Source organism: Branchiostoma floridae, chromosome 8 (assembly GCF_000003815.2).
Source record: "Branchiostoma floridae strain S238N-H82 chromosome 8, Bfl_VNyyK, whole genome shotgun sequence".
NCBI lineage: Eukaryota > Metazoa > Chordata > Leptocardii > Amphioxiformes > Branchiostomatidae > Branchiostoma > Branchiostoma floridae.
Window position 1 is genome coordinate 14,401,792 of NC_049986.1, and position 23,018 is coordinate 14,424,809.

General features: G+C 48.5%; 1 protein-coding gene across 8 annotated transcripts in view; it reads left to right on the plus strand.

Annotated features, from left to right (window-relative positions):
• The window catches only part of LOC118421313, a 26,731-nt gene extending 10,344 nt beyond the window's left edge, over positions 1-16,387 (plus strand). For 3 of the 8 annotated variants that reach the window (XM_035828555.1, XM_035828557.1, XM_035828553.1), the window contains exons 2-4: positions 7,296-13,216; positions 13,595-14,031; positions 14,312-16,387. In XM_035828555.1, the coding sequence (XP_035684448.1) occupies positions 7,365-13,216; positions 13,595-14,031; positions 14,312-14,628 (6,606 nt within the window). In that variant the 5' untranslated portion in view covers positions 7,296-7,364 and the 3' untranslated portion in view covers positions 14,629-16,387. Of the gene's footprint in view, positions 1-188; positions 334-2,042; positions 2,315-4,387; positions 4,747-4,819; positions 5,780-6,201; positions 6,958-7,295; positions 13,217-13,594; positions 14,032-14,311 lie in introns of those variants that run through there. The other 5 variants (XM_035828551.1, XM_035828549.1, XM_035828552.1 and 2 more) reach the window with 5 other exon arrangements.
• The last annotated feature ends 6,631 nt before the right edge of the window (positions 16,388-23,018 follow it).

A 23,018-nucleotide genomic window follows, 5' to 3' on the forward strand; every position in this document is an offset into this window, starting at 1 on the left:
GCAAATTCCGTCATCATCATAATCATCAACTACAACAAATAGCCTGACCTGGCCAGGAAGAATAATCACATTATAAAAGTGACGCCCGTGAAATCGGTTGTTAGGGAGCGGCCTGCCCAAATCTAGTAAATATTCTCTAGGGCTTTAACGGTTCTGGTCGGAATGTACGCGCTAATTTTTTGTCGGTGCTGCCCGTCACTTTTATATCGTCACGCGGAGAGGGGACATACGGAAGGACTAGAAAGGTTGTAGATTTGTACATTCTAGGATTTCTGTCTCAACAAGCGAGGAAGATTAAGTTATCAAGTCCACAGATGCAACATGTGTTCACAGGTAGGCCGCTAGTTTGTTGTGTTTGCTGTTAATTTGTTGTTGTTGTCCCAATCTTTAATCTGTACTCCATTTTCGTCTGGTCACCTTTCCATCTTGCTCCAGTGTGGGTGCCGGAGTTGTATAAAAAAAAGAATGTGTCAAAACTGCTTTCTTTGGGGAAAATTGCCTAACGTGTCAGAGAAATAACCCTGTTTCAACTTTGTTACTGTAGCTAAAAAAAGTATACTCTTCACATTTATCAGTTAGCGGTTTTGTGTGGATGAGTGTGAGTAATTGTTTTGAAATGCCCTTTTTTCAACTTAACTACAACACTTCTTGTCCACATGTTTCTCTTTTACAACTCCGTGTGCGTCTATTTTTTCCTAGGGGAGCCAATTTGAAAAGTAATGAAATTAGTCTAACCGCCTTTTATTTTCCCCACACTTCCCCCCTTCTGACTGCCTACACCCAGGCAGTGCGCAGGCCCGGTGTTCGGTATGCACAATCAATTTTCCAGCTCCGCTCATCCGGTTCACCTATCATATGGAATTCAATTGGCATCATATGTCCCGTCACAAAGGGTTGTTTTCTTCTCAACGGCTGTAAAAACACTTCAGAAATCAAGGCAGCGAACAGTTAGAGTTAATGTTTTCACAAACACTTGAGTCGAGGACACTGAAGTCAAAGTCGAAGTAGACTCTTATTGATTTCTTTTATTGCGGGCGCGGCGGCCAGGTCTATTTGTGTAGCCGTTGTGTTGGTGATGACTGGCTATTGCAACAGATGGCGAACTGATTAAAGTGTGTCGCAAAGTTGTCAAACAACCGAATCAGGAAAACGTATGTGTCAGCGAAATCGTGCAAGGCGGTAGCATGGGCCAGGCAAGACATAAATGTTGTAGAGGTCGCAACCCAGTATCAAATACCCATCATCGCATCCCTGCTTATCTTTTACCATACACGCCTATGTAGAGCCATGCTAAGTATGAAATAAGTCATACTCATAGAGAAGTTTTGTCTGAAGGCGGCTGTATTGTGATCATCAGTAGTTTGTATACGTGGCCTGCTCAGTTTAACGTGTCGGTCTTTGACATTATCGCTGTGTAAAAAGCGGCCTCATTAGATGTGGAGTCCGATAATTGGACGGGGGGAAGCAATGGGGCCAATTTGGCAGACTTGGGATATAAGGCAACATGGATTATCCATGACGTCACGTACAGGAAACAGTTTCCTCGGCAACACAAAGCCATTGAGTAAAGAGGTCGGAGGGATGCAAAGAGGGTCCCTAATACGCTTGCTTTTGGAGGTCTGTGTAAACTTTCATATTCACGGCATCGCGGAAAGTGCCCGGGCTATTGTTTGTACGAGCCCGGCTTGCCTACGGGGTAATTCTGTAGTGCTGGTACGTGGTATGACATGACTCGACCAATGTTAATGTAATAAATTCTACCACTCCTTTTTCTTACGGAGATTGATTGAAGTTTATTGATAGCTACCCGCATAACCTGTAGCTAACATACATGTCTGAATTGCCCGTTGTAACGGTATGGTGTTTCATTGTTGACATACAATCATGCCCCAGTCCTGAGTTCTAATTAGTTTGGAAAGCGGATATGGGAGTATCAGAGCTCGCCCCCATTCAACTTCCCATTTTCACTCCCTGAAAAGTAAACACACGAGGAGAAAGTGTTTCATTGTCTCGAGTTTTTATGGTGGTCGTAACTTGCAATGTGCATGGAGGAATAAAATCCCTTTGCGTGCCTCGCCTTCGATTTTGCTGTATCCTGGGTAATGAGGGCCCTTCTAAGCTGTCATTATGTTGTCAGCTGAGTCAATCGCCATGTCATAAACATTCACCATTCAAGTCGGGCATGATGGGATATGTAGCGGTGACTCTTTCAAAATGGCGCATGGCGGGAGCGGCGGAGCGTGAAACTTCGTCGGCAAAACTGCGAACTTCTGACGGCAGGACCACGCCAGTGCCTTCCTCATCTACAGCACAGGTAGGGGACACTGTTCTGCAACTATCGAGGACACTTTTTGCTATCATGCCCCTCCCCACTTGGTAAGTTTGGCGAAGTGTTCCCCCACGAAATCTCGGAAGACTGGGGCCGGACCCGTCAGTTTGGTTATGACCCGGGGCTATGCTAATGCCGCGAAGTTTTCATTATCAGTTTTACAGGCGCTGCATCATTGATTTCCAAACGCCTTACGCGGAAAGTGGAGCGTTTGTCCCCATTTCTCAGTGATCCGTGGTGGCTTCCCAAGTTAAGGAAAGTTGTAGCGCCCGAGTTGATGAGTGTTAGAAGTAAGTGAGCGGAATAGTTGGAATGGCCCTTTATTCAGGACGCTGCTTGTATGCAATAAAAGTTGTCATTTGTATTCAAAGCGTCGTCCCGAGCTTTTCACAGCCCTTTATCATTCCGCTTTGTCCCGCGCAGTTTGCAAGCCGTCCCTGCAAACTTTTTTTGTCTTTTCCTGTCCGTTTCCTCTGAAGTCTGGGACGACTTGGAGTAATGAAAACTCGCAAGGGGGTATAAAAATCCATCATGGCCTCCTCAATCTGAACTTGACACCTCTAAAGGCGCGTGAAAACTGATAACACACTGCTGATGGGCCCCTCCCCACGCACCAAATCTCTCACGTGAGGGGCACTCAATAGGGTCTTGTTTGAATTGCGGGGTTGGGAGTGAATAAAAATTACCGATGTTTGGATTGCGGCATCGCAACGAGTGTAACAAAACACGGCGGGCGAGGAAAGCGTTGTCCCAGACAGTTTGATTACCCCACTTCGGAACAGTCTCCCCGAGTTTGTCACAGAGGCTTTGGGGGGAATTTCCAGGAGATAACGTGGGATGGGGCGGCATTGGTCGTCCTTGCCTAGGCTTAGAATTAATACGGCCTCTGAATACCGGAGTAGTATTATCAATGGCATCATTATGTGGCTGTGCCGCCTGTTGAGTGCTTTGTGGGGATCTTGAATAGGTTCCGTGAAGGGTATATTCATCTGAGTTAATGTTTACGTTCGGTGTATAACTTAGCGAATTACATCCTTTAATGAAGCGCGCAGTGCCGCTGCTTCCCACGGCACACAGGCGCTTTGTGTTCTCTCGGCGCTGGCAATTTGGAAATATAACCATCTTTTTCTCGTCCTTGACTGTTGTGTTTATATGACCCTGAGATTAATCAAACTTGGCCCGCGGGCAGTTAAGTTCTTTGTTCTCTCCTGCATATGTTTTGAAGCGCCTAGCCCCGTCTGACATTCTTCTACGGATGCTTGAAGACGACTCACGTTTACAGTATGAAAGAATTTATTGTTCTGGTCTTTATTTGCGGGCCATCTTTTGTTTAGGTTTATCTGCCCGACATGGCGTCTCTGTATTTCCGGTCGTCCATCAAAAGTGGCCTAGTCCTGTGCTCGGTGTCCCGTATTACATTACAGCACTCCGCTGATGAATTCTCCGCACTTCAGCGCTCCGTGTCGGGGATGCGGAGACATGCAACTTGTTGCATTCATGTATTCTTTATGGCGGGTGGAAGGTACACATGGAATACATCACGGGCCATTCTTCCATCGCTCGCGTTAGACCACCTATCAAGATGATTGAAAGAATCTGCGTATATTTCCCCCGGGGTTATAAAAATCCCATACACGCAGCGGCGGGACAATGTTGCTTTTAGCCATATCCAACTTCGACGCCCGGAACATTCCAGTCTGTCTCCACCATGTCGGCAGGAAAAGTCATAAATAGAGAGTTCCGCGATTTTTACTGCGTTATTTGTGCATCGTACAGCTGCCGGGCGAATCAGAAAAATATAGTCTGGCTCGTAAATTTTACACAAGGAATCGAATGAAAATGTGTCTGGTAACTGTATTGCTGTCACGCAAGTCCTGTCGAGTTGCTGATTTTGATCGCACCATGTTTTTATTACCTCCAGATGTGTGGATGTGTCTGTATAAGTATGAGTCATGTGATGGGCACCGGCTATAACTGTAAACAATGATCCTCACTCGAGCCAGAACTTTGTTGATTAAAGGTCCCAACTCATGTGTCCGTCAGCCACTTGTGCAAACAATTCCAACATTCTTACACCGTCTCGCTAGAGTGGCCCTGCTTACCTTGGACGTTGAGAGGGCCCTGGAATTTTATTACCTAAAGCGTTCTCTCAACGTTTTTGTCGAGCGCGTGAGAACCGACCCACTGCATATGGATGAGCGACTTTTATGAATGCGTCCGCTCCGCGTAATAAGAAGGAACCGAACAAATGCCTCTTTCTTCCCCCCTTTGAAACTTAATGGCGCCATTATGAATTCGTTCCATCTGGGCTGTTGTTAAAGGGCTCTCCAGCATAATCCGCCCCAGAAAATTTGGGAAACTAAAACCAGACCGGCGGAGGATTGTTTCGCCGGGGCGTCATGAGCGCAACAGTTGAGGTAAATTTGATTACTTTTCCTTCCGCTCATTTTGGCGATGCGTCATTAGACTTCGCAGATGGTTTCGAAATTCAGCACGGTCCAGATCCGCGAGATGAGACCATTCCGAAAGATAAGGGGGCAATTTGGCCGAGCTGTAGTGTAGCGGCAATCAGTTACGGAGCCGGGGCACAGTGTGGAGAGTGGAGGGATTTTTATGATATGTGTTGGCACGGCGGAATTGTGCCAACGTGCGAGCAAGTTTGATGGCGGAAAGCGGCGCGCTGTTCCTTGTCAGTTGGGACACGTTTAAGGCATCAGCTTTCCGTGATTTATCGGGGCTGCGCTACCCCGGTGTCGGAGCCAGCCCTGCTCTTGTTTACTTTATTACCAGAGTAATGGAATGCCCAGCCTAGCAGAACATCCCACCGCGTCTAATTGTCTCGCCTTTTATCGGACCTGCTTGATGCATAGAGAGGTCCATTTGCACGCTTATTGCATCTCGCTCTAGCAAAGGTACTGTGTACAAAGGCCCCTTTGTTCTTTCCTGAGCCCTTGCATCTTTGAAACGGCGATTTTATCACTCTATTGAACTAACGACTAACAAATGTGACCCGACAGGATGGTTATTTTCTTTTCTGTCATCTGCATACGCGGATGCCAAAACCGCCGTCTTCGGTTACCAGGTCTGAGTCCGGCTGTGGCAGCCGTGCCATAAACCCCTTCCAAACACTGTCGCTCCGTATTGTGTTTTTATTGCCATCAGGTTACGACCCATCGTAAAATGCAAATACGACAAGTTGGGCAATTTTTCTATCTTGGGTCTTTTAATGACCGCCTTATATGGCGTGCTTAGTCTTGTGTGCCACGGGTCAATTGCCGTGCCGTGTGAAACTTGATAGTAGTTATTCTCAGGGAGCATTGCCCTAAAGTCATCCACGATCCATGAGGCTCTCCTGAATTGCAAACACCGCCCGCAGTGCTCGGCCGCGCCGCCTTCGCCGCGTCACGATGAATCCGCGCCCGAGACCGACCCCGTTCCTCCGCTCCCCCGGTAAGCCCGTCTCTTCTTCCGTAGACATGCTGTCTGTGGCGTAGTGCTGTCGTTAGTGGTGGGTGGGGGAAGGACGGCGTTACGAGCCCGTCTGAGACTGGGTAGCGAGGCCGCGGGGTTTTATGGCGGTTGTAAACAGAGAAGCGAAGCGTGTACATGCGGTGTGTACTTAAGACCCGGGCTGGCTGGATGAATGACACTCCAAGTTAGTTTGAGGCGCGCAGTACAGAGGCTCCCATGGGGAGACATGTCGAAGTTCATGCGGTTTAGGAGATGTTCAGACACATTTCGGCAGTCTAGACGACGTCGGGTCATGCCCCACATCTCCGCACTGCGTTGCATGTAATTTAATTGCCCGGTGTAACCACTGCGCCCCGAGCTCCGTACAGCGGGAGGGCAGACCCGCCGGGGCCGGGGGCCGGGGTTTCTGGTCGGGAAGCCACTTCTGACCGCCCGAGACAGTCTTGGTGGGGAGGGGGATCCCGGGTAGCCATAAAATCGCGATTCTCAGGAACATCAATGCAATTACTAATGAGCAGTGCAGCAAGGGATCTCATTACTGTTTGCCAATCGATTTGGTCACCCGAGGCAGTTAATCTTTACTTTGTGACGTCACTCGATGCTCTAATTGACGTGTTTATGGCGCCAGCTAAAATGGAGACTAAATGGCCGGAGGGGGGAAACTGAAATCTGTTATAAGTATACTCGATCTCTTACGATCTCTTAAGATACGTTTGGTTCCTTTAGTTTTCACCGCTGTCCATCCGCCCTTCATCGCTGCTCGGCCGTTTGGTTACACAAAGTTGGTCACGCTTTACGATATGCTTATAGGACGCTGCCTCTTTTGTGCCGTGTTTTTCGCTGGCGGAATGTTTATTCCATAAATGAATTAGAAGCTCTGACCTTTGTTGTTCCCAAAAGAGCGCTCGGGGGTGAATGGGCGAGGTTTCCTGCTGCCAATAGCAATTGTGTTTGTTTATGCTGGGGAATTAACACAGTAACAGCATTACTCATTCGGTATTTGCTTTGTATAGCTTTGTATTCTGTGGAAGATCAAGCCCGTGTCTCACAAGGGGGCAGGCAGAGGGGCTTTACAGGACGTGACCAAACTTCTGCTGAGCCAAGACGGCCGCTTCTTTTATGGGCCCCATGGCATAGAGCATATTGGAATGCAACAGGTTAAGTCACCGCGAAGCGCACTTCATCTGGCATGCAAATACTCTAATTAAGGCCGGGGTTACCTACTCGGAATCAGATTTAGCTTTCTTTGTCACATAAACAATGGAGCACAATGACCAGATTTGGGACAGCCTTTTCCCCATGTGGACGTAATAACGCCGTAAAAAGAATTGCCATTCACGGGGGAGGAATGTTGTGGGCGCTGCGGACGTTTTGGACACCAGCTTGGTAAAAACCGAGCGAACAATGGCGACGGATTGGGTTAGCGTGATAAGACACAAAGGTAATTTAATAGCCCGTAATTAACCATCTATTTCTTTTGCCATTCTGCCTTCAGGTGCGGGTACACCTGCGTGCGAAGCCAAGCCTGAAACAGCCCCGCCTGTTACTGGAGTGACACAGCATCATGAACAGAGCTGGACCTGGCTGCAGCCCACGGAAGAAAGGTGAATCTGCGACAGGCAACAGTAACAAGACTTTGAACACTTCTCCCGCCAAGAACAAAGCGCCCACCAACAGTACTAGTGTTCCCAAGTTGGGACGACGCAAACAGGTTCTGCAGCCCAAGGCGGACCCAGACGCAACAACAATAGGTAGTAAGTCTCCCTCCGTGAACAAAGATTCCAGTGCCATTAAAAGCGAACAAAGACAATTATCCGAGCTTATAAGAGGACACTTCCATTACGAGGGCAGTAGTTCAGAACACGACGAGTTAGTCAGAAGGTCGCCACGATTCAAGGCGGATCTAAGTACAACTTCTCAGGACAATTCAGGAGCTGATAGTGACATTAAGGGTTCTGTGATTTCTGTGACAGGAAGCACGGTAAGCCCCAGGAAGCTGCAAGACCTGGCCACAGCTTTTCAGGTCAGAATAACAAAGATAGCCTCTCCCGGTAAGGCTGCTCCTGCGGACAGAGAAACGAAGGGTCCGAACAGAAAAACTCTGGGACAGAAACGGCCAGCAAGTAGGTCACCATCCACGAAACGACAGAAAAAGAAGTCCAAGAAAGTTGAAGACAATACAAAAGTTGACAACAACACATTTAGTCAAATAAAAAAGGCCAGAGGTTCTAGTAAAGGTAGAAAGAAGACAGAGCAAAAGCAACAAGTTGAACAAGAAAGGAAGGACACCGAATGTGACATATCGTCAAGCGAGACTGTGCTGAATACAGAAAAAAGTGCTGAAATAAGCGATAAGTTGAAAAAGAAGCCCATAGTTCTGCTAAGACGACTGAAGCAATACCACTTTTCGAAGGAGGACAATAACACAACAGAGATTAAGTCTGAAGAGAGCATCACTGATATTCAATCAAAAGAAGAAGACCAAGACACAATTGAAGAAGACCAAGACACAGCAATAGAACGCGTTAAAAGGAAATTAAGTTTCGAGGAAGGTGATCACCTTGTTGAAGACAGTGTTACGTCAGACTCGGCAAACGTGGACAGCCATTCCGAACAGACGAGCGAGTTAGAACAACAGGACGAAACACATCACGAAGTGAACACCGAGCCTTCTAGCGATTCCGCACAAAATTGTGAAATTGTACTGGAGAATAAAGATATCCGTAGTGACACAGACAGTCACATTACTGCCGAGGATACAAGTTGCAAACTTCCTACTAACGTCATTGAGCCAAGTACAGCACAGGAACCAATGAGTGCAGAGGACACTGTCCAGGAAGCAGACACAGTAGCAATCACCATGTCTGAAGAGATGGTCAAGAAAGACTTAGCCGTGTCCCAGAAGGAGACACCTGTCCGGAGCCCATCCCCTGCGGTCGGATCTACAGATGATGTATCCAAGCCATTAAGATTTCATGACTCACAGATGCCGATGAACGCGGACAAAATAGAACTGAAATTGGACGAAGTCCCAGAAGCAGATATCAACGGCGCAGATCAAGACGTTGAAAACGTTCTCCACACTCCACAAGGAGCTGATGACTACTGTTTACCCCTCGTTACAGATAGAGATTCTACGGTAACGACTGAAGAATCGCGCGTGCCAGGCCCGATCTCCCACCTGCCCGACAGCTTAGAGAGCTGTAGTGTGGAGTCTGAAGGGACCAACGACGCGAGTATGCCTGCAACAATCCCCGCATCCGAGGAACTGGGGAAGGAGGTGGAAGATGCAGAGCAGAGCAGCACCAGAGACAGTCATTCCAATCATACCATCCCAGAACCGGCAGAGTTGCCCAAACCTGTGGTGAAGGAGAGGACGAACAGGAGGAAGGCGAAGTGCCCGGCAAAGATTCCGAGACAGGAGATTATGCTGGAGCACCACGACGCTTCCTTCGAGCTCGACGACCACGAAGGAGACATTCCAATGGACGAAGATGAGGAAGAACGTCGGTTCATGATGGAGATGGGAGAGGAGGACATGAATGACGAAGAGCATTGGATGGAGGATGCAGTGGAGGAGGTGCGCAGCCGGAAGGGCCGGCGCAAGGCCACGACGCCCCGCCCGAACAGACAGGCCGCCAGCCCGGGACGTCACGACGTGGCCTACGTGTCCTTAAACGAGGCCAACCCACCTGTGCGGCATCTTCTGAACCACGAGTCGCCAGACGACGCCAGCGACGTCCAGCCCAACTCCGCCAACCAGTACCAGGCTTACCTCAGGGAATTATTACCCCCAATGGCAAATTCTGGGAGCCAGGGACCGACTTCGCCGCCGCCACAGGGCAGCGACATGCCGCGGCAGCTCGCCATGTACCCCATGCACTCCACAAGGATGCCTCGGCAAGACGAAGAATCACCCGGGGAGGAAGAGCGCTCCTCTCTCCCGCCGTTTGCAAGGAGGGTTGGCGAAGACGATAACCTACCGCCGAACTTTATGGATAACCGTATGAGGCAGCAGGACATGGGTGAGCAGCAGAGTCCAGAAGATGGACAACAAGGCAGGTACAGACGGGAGTTTCACCGCGTTCCTTACAGCAAGTGGGTGCTGACGATGCTGGAGCACGCCTATCAGGAAGGGATGGGGTACGTACGCAGCACGAAGAAGTTCGAGCTTAGCATGGCGACAGGCCTGTCTTCTCGGCAGATCAAGGTTTGGTTCCAAAACAGGAGGGCAAAGGACCGTAAGCTGAAGAAGAGGGGAAAGTTGCCGTTCAAACCAACGTTCAATCGCGGTAGGAGGTCGCACGAAGAAGAGCACGAGTCTGGAGACGGAGCCGAAGCAACCGAGTTTGACGTGAAATCTGAAGACGCGCCGGTCTATAGGAAGCCCGTTATTGACACAGACGGCGACGGGGCCGACAGGAGTCATAAACTGCAGATGCATGCACCGATGGTGACTCCAGCTACGCACAGCCAAGCTTCTGTCGCACCAGTTCACGTGCCAGCAGCAACTTCGTCCGAGAGTAAGGTTCCCGAACCGCTCAACCTCGTCCGTCGATCCAGCGACAGTCGCACCGACACCGTGCGAGCACGTCTCAAAGCGATGATGCAAGAAAAATCTGAGCCAATGCCACATCAGCAGTCAGAAGATCGCCGCGACGACCCGAACAACAACGCCCCTCTAAACCTTGTGGTGCCCAAGTCGCAACCTGAACAGCCCCCTTCTACGTCGGCTAGCAGCGCCAGTTCTTCTCCACCAAGTTCAGCTCAACAACAACAACAACAACAGATGGACCAAGTCAGGGCTGCCATGATGGGAGCTGCTGGAGCCGCTTCATCTCCCTTCATTCCCGTTCCAGGAGCCTTCTTCGTCCCAATGATAGACCCAGGATTCGTCTTCTACGGACAGCTCGGTAGCCACATCAGGTGGCACAACCCTCCAGGCGTGCAGGGAGCCGCCGACATGGCGCAGATCCGACCAAACCTTGCTGCTGCCGGGCCCGGCGGTATGATGGCCCAGGGCGCCAAGCTACCCACAGCCTCGCCAGGACAACCTCCGCTGCCTCCTCCAGATGAAGTCAAGGCTGCTCAGGCCAAACGTCATCTCCTTCTTCCAGGATACGGCTACAAGGACATGAGGAGCACACACGAACGCATCCGCACACCCAACCGCTACCGTACACCGTACACAGACGAGCAGACACAGGCTCTAGAGCACGAGTACCGCGCACACGGTGGGTTCATCAGCATCACGCGGAAGGAAGAACTCAGCAAATCTCTCTGTCTCTCCTACCGCCAGATCAAGATCTGGTTCCAGAACAGGCGTGCCAAAGAAAGGCGCCAACACAAGCGAGCTGCGAAAGACGGCTTGCCGTACGGCATGGGATCGCCGCCTCGCGACGGCACTTCGTCCAATGACGGCCAAGGGGACAGCATCAACGACATGACCAGGTCTCTGACGTCAGACACCGACGTGGACAGACGCGTCATGGAGGACTTCAGAGATGATGACGACTATGATGATGATGATGACGACGACGACATGATGGACAGATCGAGAGAATGGGAGTCGGGACCAGACACGTCTCAGGACAGCATCCACATGCAGGACGCACTGCAACCACCAACAGTACAAGAAAGTGTACCACAACAAGAGCAAGTAGCGGAACCTGCCATCCCTACAAGCCAGAACGTTGCCTCGTCTTCTGAAGAAAAACAGGAGCTTAACTTGTCGCAAACCGAGAAAGAAGCACAAATCGAGAAAGAAGCACAAATCGAGAAAGAAGCAGTGTCGTCTGCCAAACCAGAAGAAATAGCTGCTGTTAAGGACGACGACGAAGCCATGTTCTATGACGTAGACAGCGACCACGCCCTCCAAATAGTGGAAGAGCCAGAGGAGGAGGAACAGCAGATGGAGACTGTCAGCGCACCTAAGGTTGACAAGCAAGACATCAGAAATGTGAATCCCGACATGACAGCTGTTGTTCCCCAGCCACCAGAGGTGTTCTTCCAGAACCTGGAGCTGATGAGGAGACAGAGGGTCGACTCCAACCGATCTCAGTACTCCAGGGAACAGATCAAGACTTTAGAGGCTGAGTTCAATGTGCACGCTGGCTTCATCAGCAGCAAGAGGAGGTCCGAGCTGAGCGAGTCTCTGGGGCTGACTACTCACCAGATAAAGGTCTGGTTCCAGAACAGACGAGCGAAGGAGCGTCGCCATATGCAGAAGTACGGAGAAGGTGATCCGATCGCACTGAGCTTCCTCACGCCTGGAATGATGGGAAAAGTGCCTATGGTTCCCCTGTCTCCCAACAGGCAGGCCGGCGGTCACCCCCGACTGCACGGCACTCCGACAAGCCTGGGAAATGTTACTAAAGCTGGACAAAAAGATGGATACAACAACGTCGTTCGTGCCGCCATCTCTCCCGTCGAGGCAACAAAGCCAGGAGACATCAAGCTTGGCTCACAGAACCACGGCGTCGTGGTGAAGCAAGAGCCGGAGGAGTCCCGCGACAGCTACAGCAGCCCGCTCGGCCTTGAGGAGCCCCACAACTCGTGGTTGACCAGGAAGACGAGGACCAAATTTAGCGAAGAACAGATCCTAGTTCTTGAGACGGCGTTCGCCAACAACCAGTTTCCCACCGGCTGGGTGAAAGCGCAGTTGTCTCAGGTCACCGGGCTCACAATGAGACAGATCCACGTCTGGTTCATGAATCGCAGGCAGAAGGAGAAACACTCCAGGAAGAGGGCCGGGCGCGCAGCTACAAGCCCGGGAGGCAGGGGCATGACGCCGTCTCAGTCCCGACGTGTCCACTGGAAGCAGCTAGCAAAAGCCTTGACCCCGGCACAGATCAGAGAGAACCAGGAAAGGCAGGCTGCTGCAGGAGTGACACCGCAAGCATTGCCTACCACCAGCGTTGTAAACCCGGCACCTGTCAGCAGAGCAGCACAGTTCACCGCTTCACCTGTCCATCTGCCAGCCCCAGCTACGACACCTCCGACTCGTCGACAGACTCCCGACACTCTCAAGTCCCTGCAACAAGCCAAACTGGCCGGTGGGGGCGCTCCTGACGCTTCCCCTGCCGACCAAGGGCCGATGGACCTGACCAAGAAGGACTCGCCCCGTGACGACAAGAGTGACGTGGCCGACGTCGTGGACATGAGTGGGTCTCCTGTGCCGTTCATCTTTAAAGACGACAAGAAGTACATCCTGATCTGTGACGCGTTACGCCTGCTGTCCACGTCACACCTCCAGCTGATGACGGAGTCCCTGCGCGCCCTGGATGTCTACATCCAGCGCTGCTCCGACCTAGACGTCACCAAGTTCAGGGTTCTGCACGGGGAGGTGCAGCACACAGCCGAGTGCTTCTCCATCGTCAACCTGGACCAGTTCTCCTCCCACCTGCCACAACTCAGGTAAACATTTATGAATGTTAGACATCCAAGTTAAGAATATTCAAATACAAATTTAGTCTCTACAAATCGACACTGGATAAAAACTGAGTTTATTTCAGGACATTTCGAGTGACATTCATCACTCTTCTTCTTCTACTGACGCTGAAGAAAAGTGATGGATGTCACTCGAGACGTCCGGAAGTAAATCTCAGTTTTTATCCAGTTGTAGAGATTGAATTTGAATGTAGCCATTTAGTGTGAATGTTGTTGTTATGTTTGAAGCGTGAAACTCAGTAACTCACAACAGGCTGTATTATACATTTGTATCTTAGTCAGTGACAGTGCTCTTCTAACGTGTTTTGTCCTGCTAAGACCATGATGTGTGTTTGTTCTAACCAGGTACATCATGAAGCAGCACCGTAACGCACAGCCTCCTGAGACGGAAGTTGACGGAGAGCGGCGGTGTTACCTGCGTGCCGCCTGGGGAGGGAAGGACGCGGAAGAACCCAAGGAGAAGCCGAGGAAGGAGCGTCAGCGCCACGTGTCTCCCACCACCGGTGCCTTGCCGCCCAGCTCCATCATGAACGCCACCCCACAGCTGCAGCAGACTCACCCCATCGTCATCCCCCCAGGGCTGTCCGGAGCGTACCCCTTCGGACTGGCGCAGCCCGGGATGGGGCTCCCCTTCCCCATGGCCAAGGTGTCGGCCGTGCCGTCTTCCTACCAGTCCGGCCTGGTGAGCAGCGCCGCCAGCAGCCAGGCAGCTGTCCGGATCTCGTCCGTGTTCTCGCTCAGCCAGGCTCAGGGAGGAACAGTAGGAAAGGACACAAGTATAGGTCAGTCTTTTTATATACAGATAGGAGATAAAACATTCATTTTACTTTTAGGCGGTCAACTGTGAAATGTTGATCCATTTATTGCACAAAAATGTTCGTCATCCAATTGTTTACCATCGTCATCTTTATTGTTGGAGCCCCCGCTGACCAAATGCTGATCGATGTAATTAGTTATAAAAAAAACTTTTGATGTATCGTAAAAGTTCCACAAAAGTGGTTGTTTGAAATGCTGTGCTTTGCTCATACTTAACAAAAATATCTTTTGTTTCACTCCTTGCAGTATCCAGTAGGAACGAACACGTGAGTCGTCCACGCATGCGCTTCACCCAGGACGAGGTGGAGGTTCTGGAGGGAGAGTTCCAGCGCACGCCCTGGCCGGACGGGTACGTGCCGTACGAGCGTCGGACCGAGCTGGCCGTGCAGCTGGGAGTCACCAAGAGCCGCATCGACGCCTGGTTCAACCACAGGCGCACCAAGGAGAAGTACGGCCCGAGGTCCCAGTCTCGCGAGATGAGAGAGTCCGGCACCCTGGAGGACGCTACGTCATCATCGAAGCCCGTGACGTCAGAGCCGATGGCCAATGGTGCAATGAGCTAACGTGACGTTGACTGTGGTGTGAGTAGGCACATCTACGGACGTCATTTGAAGTTGAGGAAATTTAGATAGACCAAGTTACCCTGGACCGCAGACTGTGTTTGGAGCCATACATTGGCGGGTACTTTAATTATGAATATTTAGGTCTGTGTGGATGGTACATTCTATCAGCATTGTATTCAAACTGTGCCATAAAGTCTGGGGAGTTGTCTTAAATGTTTGAACAAAAGCCAAGTAGTATGATAGCTAGACCCGGCCATGGTGCCAACCAGAAGAAAATGGCCACATGACCAGTTGTCGGATGTTGACATGAACAGTGGATGTAACAACCCCGTCACGTTGTAGGGAATGTGCAAAGTTTCGACGTTTTTCTGTCGTGTGGGAGCAGATTGATTTGTAAGAGAGGTTACCGTCCAGGTTATCTGGAAAACCTGTCTCGGCGGCTTGCCAAATATTGCCGCAAACGGCTCCGAGAGAGTTGATGGGAATTTCAATATCTATAGTAACTTTCCTGACGATAAGTCATTGGGACAAATTAAGCCGGTACAGGGTCATTTTACCGATTTGACTCCCACGTAGAGTCAGTATCATAGCGTCACGCTAAATGTGATATTTTCCCATGCTCGGCCAGTGGATAAGTGCTTTTATAGCGCGCACAAAGCGCGTGTACTGGTTTGTCATTCCGTAAATCATGTGCAGTAAGAAATGCAATAGAGATAGCTATATGTACCAGAGTTCTAACCATAGTTGACTATTAACAAGACCGTATATGGCTAAATTTTCTAACATAGTTGTCGGTTTATGTCGCAGAAAGAATGATATAACGTGCCTTGCTCTAAGGATTTTGAAGATCGTTCTATTTTTGTGTATATGGATGGGATATACTATAAGTTGTGCCAGCGAGCTGCAATGATTTAAACTGCTAGTAGATTCGTGTTCGCCACGTGAAAATATAGATAAAATATATCACTTCTAACCTGTGCCAGAAAAGTACAAGTATATGCCATAACGACCACGAACAGATATATGCTATAGTTCAGCAATACCTTACGTTCATTGTTATTGTTCTAAGGTTTCTTTTGTACGATATGTATATATACATATATTTCATGATATGTTGGTAAGTAGTTTAGTTAGGTAGTTAATTTCGATTTTGTTCCAAGATGTTGTAGTTCGTCATTACTATTTACTCTGTTGTTACATAGGGATGGTGTAGCATCCCAGTTGACCACTGCGTTAGAATTCTAAGTGTTGGTAGCCGAGGAAGTGAGGCCTGTGTTACTAGAAATATATATACTCCGCCGCTATGTTGTTTTCACCATTCACATCACACGATAACACGTTGTTATGGCATCTGTTATATCACACTGAAGATTTGGCGCATGTGCAGTAAGTACCCATATGTGTACGCATGCGTAGACGATCGTTGCCAACGTTGCTGTTTGTACTTGGTGCATTCCAGTCCGGGATTCTGCTGTAGCCCGTGTCCCTGAATGTAAGAAATATCTCTGTGAGCTCAGAATAAGAACTGTGATGTCTAAGCCGCTACGTGCTCATGCACTTTGTTTCCCCAAGAATGCCTACATAGCTGCAATGAATGGTGTAATAGTTACATTGACTTGCCAGTGTTAGTTCTAACCCATAGTATGTAAGGTACTGTTTATATTTTTGTACCCATGGCTATGTCAACTATAGAAGACGCCCAGTTCTGTACCCCTCACCAGAAATACATATATATATATATTCTTACAGAGAACCCATATTCCTTGTGCCGAGTCTGTTCATCACTCCCGTGCCCATTAGATCCGTGCAGGCCACTTCTTCGCCAGCCAGCAACAATGAATATTGCATTAAGAAGATTTATGTTGCGCCTGTCCCCCTTGAATATCCGCCGAACATTTTTCAGTCTGCAATTAGACGTCTTGGGCGAGAGGTAAATGTCGGGGCTCCGCGCTCCCCAATACTGGAGCATCCATCACGCCGAAAAATCGCTGCGTCCGCACGCCCCGAAACTCTCTCCTGAACTATTGATCAACTTCTCCCCGCTGATCGATCACCGATCGATGACGTCATCAATCATTGATGTAATGGCCACCCGTTATGGATACCGAAGATTGAAAAAAAAGTTATAAGGTGAAGGCAATTGTTTCTCCACTAGAAACTTTGTTTGGCATCCTGTAGAATAAAACTTATATAGCCCGAGGAGAGGTAACCATGACAGCGTATGAAGTTTACAATCGACGAAAAATTAGTACTAACTACGTAATGGTGGTATAGACTTCCGGTTTGGCGATCAAGAGTCAAGGTCTTCTTGCTTTGAAGCAAACGAGTTATATCTTTCTCATATTTTGGAAAGAGATGGTAAATATGTTGACGGAAGACATGTAATGATATCCCACGTAGCGTAGCGCACGCCTAATCTGCGAACTTGTACCGTCTTGTCAGAAAACGAAACAATGAAGATAAAGTTGGCGCCGCCTGATTTACCAAAGGAAACCTTGGAAGACGTGTTTTCGTTTCCCGTCTTGATTTGTCGGCAATGCACTGTAATCTTACGAGCAAGAAATGTCAGCCAGGGACAACCTAAGACCTCGATGCACGCCTGGAAAATTGGAAAAACAATCTGCACGGAGAAGTTACAAAGCCAAATAAATCCTCACATTTGGACAAATGGGCATGGCCATTCCTCTCAACTGTCCATAAGAACCACTGGCGTCGGTTCGCCTGGACTTTCCTGGGACGGTGTGAGAGCGGGGAGGCGACAACAGGACATCACAATTGTGACACAGTCAGTGTGTATCTTAGCATATTACATTCAGAGCATGTAACTTAAGCTAAGATGTGAGTATTATCACAACATTGACCACATGTTTATAGCAATTGTATCATGTCTACCCCCTCTAACATCCTTACACTGACAGCTGCATGGGGACCGAATGACACGGATTTATTTTGTCCAATCACGACATGATTTACGCGTGATGCTGATCAGTTGATCCCGCTAACAATGAGGGCCGAGTTTGACCTTGGCGATGACCCAAGGACACCCGACAATGGCGGCGTGTAAATGGGGAATCACGTGAAGGCAAAACGAATGGAAGCAAGCATTAAGACACTGTGGGCGCCGGTCTTCTCTTTGTGGGGGAAATTTTCACGCCGTGTGATTTGTCACAGCGAGCTTGTATGGCTGGACCGGGCGGTAATTGCGACGGAGAAGTATCAAGGGGGATTAAGCCCGGCGTCGCTCCGCAGTATCTAAAGCGACATTACACTGGGATTGATGGTCGCGGACATGCCGGCGCCATATGTGAGGGGCCCTGGGGGGAGGGGTATCGACTGCCAACTGTGCACAACTGATGATGGCATCGACACAAGACGTGGAGAAAACGGCATAATCGCCGTTTTCATGTCAGTTTGGCGATGGGTAAACTTCCGGGCGTATCTTTGCGCGGCAGACGGAAGGAAAGGGCACGGCTTTGTAAAGTCCTTGGCAATAACCGGTTGGTGGGAAGTTGGTGTGATAAGCTTACTCCATATTCATCGCGTCTGCTACACACAAGACACACAATATACATCATAGACAGAAGTCGTGTCAAGGAGGTGTCATCAGGACATGTGTATAAACGTAAACCTTTAAATCCCCTTTCAAAAGCTTCCCTACTGATGCTGCCATGGCGTCGACGCGTCTGTCAAGACCAGGTCACATTTTGTCTTACGATCGTCGTACGATCACAAACTGAGGGTATTCGGACAGTCGTGCATCTGTCGTACGAATTTCTTCTGTCTTGCCAAGGAAAGGGCTGTCTAACTAGATCCTTGTCGGCGGTTAGTTCAGTCACATTCTGCTTCAATATTCTACATCAACATTGTACGACGATCTACGACGAGTATGACCGCACCGCAAAAGTTACAAATGCAAATCACGTCATTCAATATAAGCTCTGCGAAAGCTTTCCAACATGTTCAAGTCCCTACCGTATGATAGTTTGGGCAAACAATTTTAGGGCAGCGAGTCAGCCCCGGCAGAAATCGGATGGTACCCAGGCTATAGGCGCACCTACACAATTCCTCGACAATCACATTTAGATGGACTTGTTTCATTTAAGCTCTGTCGGTACTCTTGTCTGTCGCCACACTCTGACAGAACTTGAGCTGAAACAAAGTTCGTCTCGTTATACTATTATTCCTTATCATACATTGTACATGTATCTATCAGTTTCTTTAAGGTAATGTCTGTCATACGGCACTTTGTTGACAACGTCATCTAACTGTTCAGTTATCTACCGGCCGTCTAATTAAGTAAAGGTATATGTGAGTGAGTGACTGACGCAGCCAGTGCGGTTTAATATAGATTCTAATGTTGGCAATTGATCACTGAAAAGTCTCCACTTCATCGTCTTTTGAGAGGCCGAAATAATGTCTTAATATGAAATGTAAAACTGCTGACTGGATGCAACGCACGTTTTCAGTGATTAATTACTTGCCCCGTAAACAGCGTGAAAAGACTACCATGACTTCCCCTCGCTGCATGTAGATATCTGCAATTACGAAGTCTCCATAGTTAGGTCCATCCTAATATCTACGTGGGCTAAGCCCTTTGCCATTCGCACCTCCCACGCGGGCACCCTGGAAAGTTCAAACGTGAAGTGGTGAATCCCAACTCCGGTGTTGAAACGTGTCCGCAAAGCCAGGGTTGAAGTGACAATGGCAAACAGTACTGGGCCATGGATGATATCAAATACTGAGCAGCTTGAGAATAGATTGCTTCATAACGTCTTTATTTCTAATTCTAAACCTCTTGTTCCTCGCACATAAAGCTACTGCAAGGATCGCTATTTCTTTGCCACTTCTCCCTCTCTCTACCCATCTATTTTTTGTGCCGACTGAAAGTGATACTTGTTGGGTTACTTTACAGAACGAATCGATACAACAGGATAAACCATGGACAATATCATGACAAACATCGAGAAGCACTCGCAATTGATACTACATTGCGTTTATAGTTCTGCACTGGGAAGAGGGTAGGAAAGGGGCAATAAAAATTGCACAGATTGAGGAGGAAATGCCAATATTTCATCTCCTATCTTCTGGAAGACTCCCAAGTTGGGAGTCTTCTAGGAGATAGGAAGTTCAAACTTTGGCTTCTATGTACTATTTTGAGACGCAAGAAATCAGTGCTGTGTTATGCGACCAACGTTATCAGTTCAAGATGAAGTCAAGGATAGTTTCTATCACTGTCGTCCATGCGAGAAGACCGCGCGACTCTTTGTGAATATAGACAGACGCGCGGCGATCAAAGACTCCAGACGAACTTCGTCGTAGATAAAAGGATAACATGAAACTGTTGACAAATACCAGCATGTCGTAACCTACATCCAGTCGTGTTCCTTCCAAGGCCATTCCGGCAAACAGCTTTGCGACCAGACCAGAACAATTGTCAATACAACAGGGCTTGGGGGCTAGATAAATCAACGCGAAACGCCGAAAGAAAAAAAAGGCGAATGATGGAAAGTTGAGATAGATGATAGGCGAAACGAGAATTGAAGGACGACTGGAGGAAAATTGAGAGGGCGTGATGTTGACACATAACACCATATTGACTGATGCCCTATCTAAGATGGCTAGAACGACATTGCGTGTACATGTATATTTTTCCTGTTCGTATCCTTTCCGTCTTTGTAAGATCTCCAGACAGATCTATGGGTCCGGCTTGTCTTGCACGTCGTTTTGGTGGTGTGCGTTTTTCTTTGTCAGCTTTACCATAGCTTAGATATCCGTCTCGTCCTATGGAGACCCCCTCCCCTAGTAGTAGTTTGAGTAGCAGCATTTCGAGGGGAATGGGGCCGTGGTATGAGTTGATGATAATCATAAAACTTATCCAAAACCGTAAAGGACGAGGGAGCAGTCTGCGGTGATATGAGGGGTTGAGGGAAGAGGCAGAGTCGCCTCCGACCCCCAAATCCCCATCATATTTCTAAATAGTAGGTGTAGTTTGCTTTTATTTCTTCCTCTGTTGTGTTGTGTTGGCGAGGGCCTTCCCTGATCGCACCGGCTTTTCCATCGTTTATTCCGCGCGGGTCGTTCCAGCTCGCGCAGTGATTCGTCTTTTCGTTTGGCGGCATCCTAATGCGTTATCGTTCTCACTCATTACCCAGAGTGATGCGGCGTGCGATGCATGGTCGGTCGCTTGGCGCCTGGTGCGAGATTTGGGACCCTCAGACCAATAAATCAGCAAAAACTTCATTTAATGACTTTCTCTTGTCTTCATGTTGTCTCATTCCTCTACCCTTCTTGTATCAGACCTTTCGGCGATGATGGGAATGCTGTTATAGGCGTCATAAAAGCCGTAAAACATGACCCGACAATGTATCATCCACACATTTCAAGGCCGCGGAACCTATCTATCTTCGTACTGAGAACTGACCCGGCCATTTGGAGCCCATTACGCGATTACAGTTCGTCACATGACTGTCCGCTGCACCAGAAAAGCCTTGTCTGATTTGATTGTGCTCAACAGCACGCTCTGATGATAGTCCGTGCACAAATGACGTTCCTTTTTTGCATGTTTGTTGTTAATTTTTCGGAGATATTCGATGGCGGATTGTTAGCGATGAATCCAGTAAACATTTAAGACAGTTAAATCAGTCTTGTCAAGGTTTCATCCAGTCTCAGAGGAGATAACTCCCAGACCTAGAGGTGGAAGACGCATGGAATACTCGGTAGAAGAAATTGTCTCTCCCGATCATATTTCATACGCTTCCATCCAGAAAGTACTTTGTCCATGTGAAACCGAACAGCGGTACTCGTTTCTCTTCGCTTGCAATGCTAGAAATTGGCTTTTTGGCGAGAGTGGTAGGCAGACTGTAGAACGGCAACTCATCTCAATCATACAGGGGGTGTTGACCGGCGTCCTGTTTTTCTATGACATATTCTAGGAAATGGCAGGGAGCGCATTACCATCGCGCAACCATTTTGGACCCGGCTCTAAAGGTCTGGCCATCACTGTGTCGCAATAAACCTCAAAGACTCCATTCAAATTGGCCTAGAACTGCTGCCGTGGTTTGTAACGAAGGCCAGGTTCGTCGGTGACCTAGATTGTCTTGGGACGAGAACCTCGAACATTAGGCGGAATTGTAAAAGGCTGTTTTATCAAATCTAACAGCAGGTGCAACTAATGTTGAAGCCCCTATGAGAGCTTGCAGACCGCCGGCATACTTAGGCTCAAAATGAAACAATTTACATAGCGATGGTTAAGGAGATGTGAAAATTAAGTAGGACTATAGCCGCCATGCTTGGCTTTGAAATAAGCGACCAGTGCTTTAACTGTCTACATGTGCAACTGGCACGCATAGTCTTGCATGATATAACAAGACGATAAATGATTATTACATGACAAGATGAAATATCATATTCGTCTGTTTGCTGTGTTCGAAAGAAGGGACTACAATGTAAAAGCGGACACCGGTCTGGGAGTCGTATATTTTTTTCGGTTTCAATTTTCCCGTGCCCATCAGTCTCTAACTCACTGGCAGGTTGCTGAGCTGTAACTTTCCTCCGCTCTTGCGGACCCTGGCAAATCATACAAAGAATGCGATCAGTCATCGGTGCTGCCGAGAAACGGGAGAATAAGTCTTTCCCACACCTGTCATATCAGGCACATAACTCAGCCACCGTCCGTTAGAATTATGTTTCTTACCTCATTCTCTATCCCACCAAGGAGTCATTCTTTCGCACACCAGGCGATGTGGGGGAGAGGGAATAACAACGTGGAGTGATGGACGGACAGGAAATACTTTTGAATGGCTTGGTGGAAACTTTCAACACCGGTGGCCAATTCATCAACGGACGTATGAAGACCAAAATGTGCTGAAAGCCTGTGGGAATGTGCACGTGAATCGGGCCAGTGTAGAAAAGTTTCTATTGATTCTGTGAACTAACTCCAAGCTACCAATAAAACAAGATTTTAAGAGCTATCTACCACTCGCTCACAGCATGCCCAGAACATGAGATAACAAAACCGGAAGTTCCGTTGAAGCGCGCACTTTAGAAAGGTGCGAGGGTGACAAATATCAAATTTGACCTTCGTTTTTCTGACCCCTGCCCACCTGCATCAACAGTATCCATCAACTTCTCTCAAAGTAGAGGTCTAACCGCGAAATATAAAGAAAACGGTACAAACAGAAAACACGATAAAAACGCCCAACAAACGTAAAAAAACACAACCGGAGTCTAACTTCTGCTTGGAGAGTACGATCGTGATATCAACAAGGCTTCTCCAGTTATGCAGTTCGACAGGCACACACAGAGAGACACACACACGTGCAAACGGCAAAGAAAACATAACCTTCTTTGCGATGATCTCTGAATAAAAGCGTGCCGTGGCAAAGTGCGTT